The sequence below is a fragment of the Artemia sp. Qi Xiang Cuo genome, chromosome 5, assembly GCF_049724085.1.
Source record: "Artemia sp. Qi Xiang Cuo chromosome 5, ASM4972408v1, whole genome shotgun sequence".
Classification (NCBI taxonomy): domain Eukaryota; kingdom Metazoa; phylum Arthropoda; class Branchiopoda; order Anostraca; family Artemiidae; genus Artemia; species Artemia sp. Qi Xiang Cuo.
The window spans coordinates 3,519,400-3,530,483 of NC_142798.1; the positions used below are offsets into that span (position 1 = coordinate 3,519,400).

The window sequence follows — 11,084 nt, forward strand, 5'->3', positions numbered from 1 at the left end:
AGATGTTACGGATAGCAGGTCGAAAAAATAGTCCTTTCCTGGAATTCGATCAAGGATTGCTGAATGATCGGATGTTATCAAATGTTCCTGAATGCATATTATGCTATGCTTGGTTACTAGATTACTTAAAAGAGACAGATTGTGTGGAGCGTGCCCGTATATATTTCTGCTATAAAGCGAGATAGTTCCATTCATTGCTTACGTTTGTTTGAATTAGCCTCCAATTGTTTCTTATAAACCGGGCATTGCAAGCTATAAAATGGATGCTCTCCAGAGCAATTAGCACATTAAGTACCACGGATACATGGGTTGTCTTTAGAGTTTTCGTGATCGCCAGAGCACCTGAAACAACTCACCCATTGGGGCAATCTCGTTGCAAGTGTTCGAATTTTTGGCATTTAAAACACCTCAGAGGGGCGGCAACATATTTGTCTACCTTGATATGCCAATAACCAACGTAAATTCCATATTTCAGTGCTTTTTCAAGAGCTTCTTTGTCTGTGAATGTTAGCTTGACTGACTTGCTAGTACCATAGCGTTTCGCTTCTTGGATCCCTTCCAAAGCAGACTCAATCTCCTCGTTTGTCGTATCTTCAGGGACAAATTTAGCCACAACCAGGAATTTCGGTTTATGGAATTTAACTACAGCTGCAGAATTCGATTTTGTGCTATTAGCTATTGCTTCTGCATCTTGCTCGGTTCTAGCATACCATACCAGCGTATCGCTTCTCGTAACTACCTTCTGTACTTTTCCATATGCACCATTGGAATCAAAAAATTCTTTCTGCTTTTGGCACGATTTATACCCCCTCGACTAACCCTGTTTTCACCAAACGAATCTGATTAAAATTGTTAGATAACTATTTTGTTTAATATAGTCCAAAAAAACATATAACAATAGCTTTAGGGTTGACACAACCCCCCAATGCCTTGGGGATAGTGTAGTAAGTCATGCCCTGGGGGCATATAAGGTTTTATCGAATGGGTGGTCCTATAAGCTTCAGATGTGGCTCATTTAATTTGAAATTGGGAGTTATATTGCGCTTTTTAAAAATGAAGAGGGATTTGAGAGGAACAAGCCCCGCCCCCCTATGTCCATCATTTTCCCAAAGACATCGAATCAATATTTGGAGATAGTAATTTTGTTCATCGTAGTTGAAGGGTCTGGAAATTATGTCTCTGGGAAAACACCTCCGCCCCCACAGCTCTCAGGGCAATGGTTATAAGTTATGCCCTAGGGGCATATAAGGTTTTTATAGAAAGGATGATCGTATGTATTTGAGAGGGGACTCATTGGATTTGTAATCAAAATATCCAGTGTCCTTCTTAAGAGTAAAAGTGACGAGTGGGCAGATAACCCCCCCCCCCTAACGTCTTTATTTTACCGAAATGAATCCAATACAAATTTTGAGCCAGTAATTTTTTTCGAAATAGTCCAAAGATCAGTTAACAAGGCTTTTGGGGTTGATGCAGCCTGGGGGCGATGGTAGTAAGTTATGTCCCGGAGACATTTATGGTTTTTATGGAAGGGATGGTTGTTTAACTTTAGAGGAGGCTCATTTGGTTGGAAATCGGAAGTTCTAGTTCCCTCTGTCCCACGAGTCAAAAGTGATGGAGGGTAAATAGCCCCCCCCCCCCGACAACCCCTCTTTTCACTAAACGCATCTGGTTGACATTGTGAGATAGCGATTTTTTTTTTAAATAGTCCAAAGAGCATATAACAACGCCTCTAAGGTTGACACCCCCCCCCCCCCGCCCTGGGGATAGGGTTGTAAATTATGCCCTGAAGGCATATCAGGTTTTTGTGAGTTGAGCGGTCTTATAAACTTCATATGGGGCTCATTTGATTTGAAATTGGAAGTTATCGTGCTCTTTTTAAGATTCAAAAGTGATTTGAGAGCAACCAGCTCCCCTCCCCCCCCCACACAAACTCATCATTTCTCCAAAGACCTCCAATCAAAACTTGGAGATAGTAGTTTTGTTCATTGTAGTTGAAGGGTCTGTGAGGAAGGTACCCCCCCACACACACAGCTCTCAGGGCAAGGATTGTAAGTTATGCCCCAGGGACATGTAAGGTTTTTATAGAAAGGGTAGCCGTATATGATTCGGAGGGGACTCGTAAGATTGGTAATCAGAAGCACTAGTGACATTTTTAAAAATCAAAGTGATCAGAGCGCAGCTACCCTCCACGCGCGTCGTGTTTTGCTGAGATGCATCCAACAGAAATTTTGAGACAGTCCTTTTATTCAAAATAGTCCAAAGATCATGTAACAAGGCTTTTTGGATTGATGCAAACCACCAGAGCCTGGGGGTGATGGTTGTAAGCTATGCCCCTGCAATATTTATGGTTCTTATGGAAGGGATGGTTGTTTAAAATTTGGAGGTGATTAATTTGGTTGAAATTGGTAGTTCTAGTTCCCTATTAAGAGTCAAAAGTGATGGAGGTCAACTAGCCCCCCCCCCAATTACCCTTCTTTTCATCGAACACATCTGATTGAAATTTAAACAAGGTTTTATAATGGAGAAAACAAGTTTCTCTAGCAAATAGCAGGCCAATTATAAATTCTTAAAGAAAAACCGAAAATACTTAAACTATTATTTTCTTTTTCTCTGAAAAGGACTATGTCAATATAAAACCAACAGAAATTAATTAAAAAAAACTTTTTCCACAAAACAAGCTTTTTCAAAGAACTCCATTAAACCAAAATGAGCGAAAATAGAATTAAATAATCTACCAAGTATGAAACTACCACAAATCAACATCGATAATTAAATGAAACCCAAAACGAACAGAAATTACAATAAATAACCGAGTCAAACTCAAAATAAGCAGAAATTAATGTGAGTAGGGCTCAAAACCCTATGCCTTCCCAGGGCCAAAACATAATTTATACTTTACGGACAAAAAAAGTTTTAAATATTTTTACTTTTATAACTTTAGTAAACTAAATATTACTAACAATCTTAATGAATAAATATCAGCATATGTACGTTAAACTGACAATGCACATTCATTTGTTTTTGTTTTTGTTTTTTTTAGTAAAGCGTAAATTATGTTCTGGCCCCGGGAAGGCATAGGGGTTTTGAGCCCTACTAATGTTAGTTTCTGCTTGTTTTGAGTTTGATTCGGTTATTCATTGTAATTTCTGTTCATTTTGAGTTTCATTTATTTATCGATGTTGATTTGTGGTAGTTTTACACTTGGTAGATTATTTGATTCTGTTTTCGCTCATTTTTGGTTTAGTGGAGTTCTTTACTTTTCTTTGAAAAACTTATTTGTGGAAAAAGTTTTTTTTAATTAATTATTAATAAAGACCGTGGGTGCAGTGAAGATGTAAAAGTAGAATGGCCAATGCCAGGCTTTTTTTTCACAGTTGAAAAAATTTTGGAAGAATAGGAAGGTAAATCTGCGAACCAAGATTAGAATATTGGAAGCCACAATGATGACAGTGGTCAAATACAGTTCTGAAGCGTTGTCGCTCCGAAAAGCGGATGAAGAGTTGCCTGATATTTTCCAAAGAAATTGCCTACGGGTTGTTTGGGTACCCGACTGACTGACCGTATCTGAAATAGTAGGCCATACTAAAAGTGTGGTTCAGCCCCATTTTCTAGGGCTATAATGAGAGAAAAGTTAAGATGGCCAGGGCTTTCTGCGGATGAACAATGAACTAAAAGCAGGTCTTCCATGCTCTGGGTAGGAGGATGTCGTAAGGAAATATTTAAGGGAAACGGCAACTTTCTGGGATTAAACGTATATAAATAGATTGTATAAACTTCTTATAAAATATCAAAGGGTTTAAAAAGTAATATTACTGTGTTATAAAATATAATACATTAAAATATATTTTTTTTTGTAGTATGATATGAAAAATATAAATTTTACAATGGTTTCTATTAGTCAGGTCAAAGCCCCAAAGTTTCGTCTCGTATTAGTTCCTCGTGTTCTTTGGGTCGCCCTTCCATTTTACTATTGTCTCCATAAAATAAGTGATTTTCTTTTGAAGGACCGGTAGATCACGCTAAAGCCTTTGGGAGAATAGCTTTCTCTTGTCCAGCCAAAGATTTGCCTGCTATCCAAGCTAAAATGGATGAAACTGGAAATACAGTTCTAACGAGGCTTGTTAGTCTGGATACTCCTGGAAAAGCAACTGTTCAAGTAGTCATTCTGGCCGATCCCGTAAGTTTAACATCATTAAATTTAACTATATAGTATAATCGAAGTTAAATACATATAATAATTGGAATCTTAGAATTGAACTTAAAAAAAAAAAGAAAAAAAAGTGTGACTGTTGGTAAGTGAAATATTAAAATGAGTGCAACCTCTAAAAGGATATAGAAATTGGCGCATTCAAGCTCCAAGGGTATTATTGGGAAAATATCAGGGTTTTTGGGGGGGGGCTGAAGCCCCTCCTCGCTTTGTTTTATATCGAACTGGCTACCACTAAGATAAACACTTGATATTTGGCCTAGTGTGGGGGTGGTCTTTCATGAAGGGAGGTCTGAAGGAGGGACAAAGGGCGCATTTTTTGCCTCCAACTTGTTTTAGCAATGAATCAGCTTTAGATCGATATGAGACTGAGAAGTTGTCCTTAAAGCTGACGACACAGTATCTTAGTCTGGGTCAATGCTTCCCCTTTCCTCGATTTTGTTGCGGTTTCTCCACATTTTTACAGAAGAAGATTGGGTTCTCCCAAATCTCCCCAGAAATAAACGTTAGCGAAAATTAGCGATGTGTATTTTGTGTCAAATTTGAAGAATTTACGATTTTTAATATTTGGAGAGATTTTGGAAACCCCAATTTCTCTTGAGGATATACGGGAGTAATGAAAGAACTATTCTGGATACTCCTAGAAAATTACTGTTTAAAAAATCATTATTTCTGATTCTGTAGGCTTTAAATCACTACCCTTGATTTAAAAAAAAAAAGAAGCGTCTCTGCTACCCATGCAAAGGAGACAGAGATGATAATTATCAGAAAAGAGACAAAATGTTAGAATTGCCCACTACTGTAAGCTGAGAGAACCATTTTTTTTTTTTTTTTTTTTTTTTTTTGTATTAGCAACGAGGACGATTCACTTCCAAATTCAGATGATTTGTTTAATCTCGATATCTCATTCCTAACAAACGGAAAAATCAACCTACTCCTAGTCTCGTTTTTAAAAACCACATTCCTAGATTAAAATGGAAAATTGTCTTAGATCAAGAATATCAAGAAACAAATAACACATTTTATTTCATATAATTTCAGTATACACTTTCATTATTCCTAGGTTTGCAAAAAAGGGAATAAAAGCAATCTTCTTTTGAACAAAACATTCATTTGCACCTGGACGAATTTAGTGTTTAAACTGAACTTGAATTACGACAAGGTTTTATTTAGGTAATAATTACGAAATTATTACAGAGGTTTTATTTAGATTGTAATAATTACGAAATTATTACAGAGGTTTCATTTAGAAACTGTAACGATCACTTAGCGGTTGCTTCGAGCTTGTATAAAGTATTCTTCCAAAAAAATCCCTCTCAGAAATCTTGATGGTTTTAGAAGAGATTATAACTTCCAAGAACAAGCAAAAAAAGAGAAATTTAAATGGAAGTTAGTTATGGGAAGATGAAAAATATATCCCAAAAGAATTTTTGTGCAGTTACGATTGTATAGTTACGATTCTTGTATAGTTACGTATAGTATAGAAATTGTATAGTTAACTTGTACTTGAATAGAAACTTGTATAGTTAAGATTCTTGTATAGTTACGTATAGTATAGAAATTGTATAGTTAACTTGTACTTGAATAGAAACTTGTATAGTTAACTTGTACTTGAATAGAAATTTGTATAGTTACGACTCTTGTATAGTTACGTATAGTATAGAAATTGTATAGCTAACTTGTACTTGAATAGAAACTTGTATAGTTAACTTGTAATTGAATAGAAACTTGTATAGTTAACTTGTACTTGAATAGAAACTTGTATAGTTACGATTCTTGTATAGTTACGTATAGTATAGAAATTGTATAGTTAACTTGTACTTGAATAGAAATTTGTATAGTTACGACTCTTGTATAGTTACGTATAGTATAGAAATTGTATAGCTAACTTGTACTTGAATAGAAACTTGTATAGTTAACTTGTACTTGAATAGAAACTTGTATAGTTAACTTGTACTTGAATAGAAACTTGTATAGTTAACTTGTACTTGAATAGAAACTTGTATAGTTAACTTGTACTTGAATAGAAACTTGTATAGTTACGATTCTTGTATAGTTACGTATAGTATAGAAATTGTATAGTTAACTTGTACTTGAATAGAAACTTGTATAGTTACGATTCTTGTATAGTTACGTATAGTATAGAAATTGTATAGTTAACTTGTACTTGAATAGAAACTTGTATAGTTAACTTGTACTTGAATAGAAATTTGTATAGTTAAGACTCTTGTATAGTTACGTATAGTATAGAAATTGTATAGCTAACTTGTACTTGAATAGAAACTTGTATAGTTAACTTGTACTTGAATAGAAACTTGTATAGTTAACTTGTACTTGAATAGAAACTTGTATAGTTACGATTCTTGTATAGTTACGTATAGTTTAGAAACTTGTATAGTTAACTTGTACTTGAATAGAAACTTGTATAGTTACGACTCTTGTATGGTTACTTATAGTATAGAAATTGTATAGTTAACTTGTACTTGAATAGAAACTTGTATAAAAACTTGTATAGTTACGATTCTGACTAATTTGTAATTATTATTCCCCGTATAATCTTATTACAAAAAAAAAAAACTTTAAAAAAAGGAATAATGTACTTGACTTCTACTGAATTTTCTTCGAAAATTTGATTTTGTATCCTATGCTATTGCCTTCTTTTCAAAAATGTCGGCTAAAATTGAGAATTAGGGATGAAGGATTTTGGAAAACAATATAAAGATGACTGAAATCAGAGCGACGTGTGCGACGTGTGCAGGCGACGACGAGCATCTAGCGACGTGTGCAGGGGAAAGAGAGGAGGAACGTCGGAGCCTCCGACGTCGTCCTCCGACGTCCTAAATTTTCTCCAACTTTTGGGACTTGTTATTCAAATTATCAAATAATTATTTTTGTTTCTCTTCTTCCGAAAAAAAATCCTTCGTATATAGCTAGAAACACTGTTTGAATATAGTTGGGACTTGTGTATGTCCAGCAGTCACTAGAAGACCTTACAAAAATTGTCATCTGATGACAGCTCCTATGTAGACACAGGTAAAACCTTTTATCAGGTAACCTTATATAGGTAAAAATATTTGAAAGCCTTTATTTGGGGTCTCAAATTGCCTTCAAATGGTTCATAGACTGTTTGAATTACCCTTATGTCATGCCTATCTACCTTGGTTCTGGCTGATTTTGTCTGGCGATTTCATAAAAAAAAATCAGGAAATGTCAAAGGAAATTTTATAATTGGTATAATTAATCCATAATTTAGTAGAAATTAAGTTCAAATTTCCAACTGTTTAAAGTCAAAATTCAGTCTGGCCAAGATTGACTGATTAAGTCGACCAGTTGGTATTAAGCTGGTAGATCTGCTGGTTACAAAGTTCTAACCTGAAAAGCAAGCATGCAATAGTGTAATGTAGGCTAAGCAAGATGGTGCTGGCGATTGTTCTTCTCGTCGTTAACGACACTTTCTAGTCTTGTAAATTCCCAATGCTCTTTGGTAAAATCTATAAGACTATAGCTTGTATGTGCCATCTAGTAAAACCTGACTGGTACCCCAGTACTCAAAATTAGAACAACTAAAGGGGTGCAAACCCTGAACGAAAAGACATCCGTCTGCATGTACAATCTAGTAAACTTAACTGGTACCCCTCAGCACTCATTATTAAAACAACATCCTTGCTCGCCTAGTGTCCAAGCCATACTTGTTTGACTTGAAGTAGAATTTATAATCAATAGGGACATTAAAAATGTTGGTAATTAAATGGTCTTGCATTAAAAAGGCAGATTTTTGCAACACCAATTTTTGTAAGATCATTTGTTCTGTTGCTTTTAAGACATGCGTAACATAAGGGGTTGGTTTTGTTGCTTTTAAGACAGAAACAAAAGTAGAGGGGATCTGATTTACTGCAAGAGACATCATGAGACATCAATGAAAAGAGACATCAATGTTTTTGAGTACTTAGTAAGAGCCGTTGTATCGCTTTGACTTTTGTTGTATCCCTTTGACTTTTCTTGTCAAAGCAACTTTTGCTATATTTTTACGTTCGAACGTCTGAAAGTTTCAAACTGTGTTATTTTATGGATTGAATTGTTGCGTTTAGTACGCGGTGAATTTCATATGACTCATTGTGTCAATACAACTTTTGCTGTTTTCACATGCAAACATATAAAATATTGTTTTGTTATTTTATAGATTAAATCTTATTTATTTTGATTATTATTTTAGTTTAAATTTGTTTAGGTTTCATTTGCTTTTCAAATTTGAATACTAGTTTTCTGTATGAAAGGCTACCTTTTGTAATGCAAGATGTAAAGATAAGAAAAGATATTCAGTAGCACAATAAATAATACAAGCAAAATGAATAGCTAAAGGAAATGAATTTTCAAAATAAAAGCAGAACAAACAAAAAGGATCAAATATAAGCGCTTTAATTCACGAAGTATGATATGCTGGAGACAAAAGATTTAAAAACAAAAATGTCGAAAGTGTATTCAAGTATGTTACTTTCAGAACTGAAGCCATAAGGCCTTGTAGTTTCAATACTATTATTTTTAAATTGTCGCAATTTGATTCAGTTTGAAAAAAAAATTGTTAATGTCACTTTTAAGGCTGCCACTCTTTGGGATTTCTCCTCAAATTTTAGGATTTCTAATTTGAGTAATCTATATATATATATATATATATATATATATATATATATATATATATATATATATATATATATATATATATATATATATATATATATATATATATATATATATATATATATATACGAGGCATGTTTTTTAAGTAAGTACCGTTTTGGAATTAAAAAAAGACGTGCAAAGATATCACAATAATTTTATTTTTACATGAAAGCTTGTACCTTAATCTACTTTTCTACATAATTTCCGTGAATATTGAGGCACTTGTCATAATGTGGCACCGGTTTTTGAATACCCTCCTCATAAAATTCTGCCGCCAGACTTGTTAACCACTGTATCACAACTGTTTTGACTTCGTTATCGTCTTGAAGACGCTGACCACCCAGGTGTTTCTTCAAGTGCAGGAGAATATTGAGGAAACCAGTCGTATATTGATGAAATTGTAAAGCGTCTGTTTTCTCTCACCTTTTCTTCCACTTTCTGCGCCAAATCTTCTTTAAAGAGACTCTTCATTTCTTCCACTTTCCGCACATTTGTGCGGCCATCTTTAAATGCTCTAACCCATTTCCTTACCAGTCCATCACTCATAATGTTTTGTCCGTAAACTTGACAGATCTCACGACGAATATCGATCGGTTTTACGCCTTTAGCACTAAGAAATCGAATAACAGCCCGTACTTCAGATTCGGCGGGACTCACGATTGTCGGAGGCATCTTAAACACTCAGTAAACAACGTATACAATGAAGAATCAGACTGTAATGGCGTCAGTGCGTAGACAAGAGGTGTAGATAACCAGCGCGCATGCACAGAACGCCAACCGTAGTGCTGCGGCGGCGGAATTGCCAAACGGTACTTACTTAAAAAACATGCCTCGTATATATATATATATATATATATATATATATATATATATATATATATATATATATATATATATATATATATATATATATATATATATATATATATATATATATATATATATAAAATAAGCCTTGAAATTTTGTTAATTACAATATTTTTATTACTTAGTATCTTGGGATATTTTTCCAACGTTAGTATTTCTTGGGAGTGAACCTCGGAATGTTGTTAAATTGATAGTGGTAGTCCTGGGTCACTATTTTTTTTTTTTTTTTTTTTCATGGTCACTATTTTTGGGCAGAGGGTGTACCTGCAACATGTCTAAATTTTTATTTTTATAGGATGGCCATGAAATATGCTTTGTGGGAGATGAAGCGTTTCGAGAATTATCGAAAGTGGATCCAAAAGGAGATGCTCTCTTAACTGAAGCCATGGAAAATGACAAATCTGATGAATGGTTTGCCCAAAAGGGGAAGGGAAAGGGGGAAGCTTAACTAGGATGACGATGCACGTTTATGCTCTCTGAAACTATTTGTGTGTTTTGACGTTGCTATAAGTATTTTCTAGGTGGAATATAGATGGCGTCATGATAAAGACCAACAAGCGAATTTTTGTTTTCAACATCTTATGCTATGTCGAAAATTAAGTTTTTAACCTTTTGGTGGGAATAGTTGTTTTTAAACAATTGAAATTTGAAAATTCACAAAAGAATATACCGTAAAGTTGAGAAATATGGTGTCATTATATACTACATAAAATATACATATCGAGTTTTGAATTGATTGTTTCAAATATATTAATGCATGAGATAAAAAGAAATTCTTGAATTTGGACAGTATTATATTTCTTAATGCTGTACTTAAAAAAAAGAGATAGCTTTTCCAAATATATTTTGCTGTTTTAGTAAACCGCAAATAACATGCTACCTTTAGGGTGTTTGAAGGGGTTGCAGTCCTACATTTATTTGCGATGAGTTATGTTTAGTATAGTTAATATTGGCTAGTATTAGAGCTAGAGTGCCGAAGGATTTTTTCCCTCAATAATTGCTTATCTATTATAGCTGTTATGATTGTGTCAAATATCCCAATTGACAAAAAATTTGCCCGTTGGTCTTCGTTAGGATGACATTATAGCCTTGGTATGGGAAATGGAATATCAAAGTTTACATTCTGTTTACCCGAAGATACACATTTAGACATAGATAGTGGCTGTATAATATACCAAATAGCCGCGCTATAAGGAGTAATTAGTGCCATCTATAGTCTTACTACTCTGGAAACTACTCATAACAGATTGAAAAAGTTTTTTTTACAAATCCTTCGTCTTTTTATAACCTGTCAAACACAAAACGGCTAAATAATAAATACTTAAAAACTCAG

At 34.2% G+C, this 11,084-nt stretch overlaps 1 protein-coding gene across 1 annotated transcript in view; it reads left to right on the plus strand.

Moving 5' to 3' along the window:
• Nucleotides 1–10,483, plus strand: part of LOC148951728 (glyoxalase domain-containing protein 4) — a 75,415-nt gene extending 64,932 nt beyond the window's left edge. Inside the window, exons 6-7 of the mRNA XM_089089302.1 lie at nucleotides 4,005–4,177; nucleotides 10,047–10,483. Of these exons, the coding sequence (XP_088945428.1) occupies nucleotides 4,005–4,177; nucleotides 10,047–10,199 (326 nt within the window). The 3' untranslated portion in view covers nucleotides 10,200–10,483. The remainder of the gene's footprint in view (nucleotides 1–4,004; nucleotides 4,178–10,046) is intronic.
• The last annotated feature ends 601 nt before the right edge of the window (nucleotides 10,484–11,084 follow it).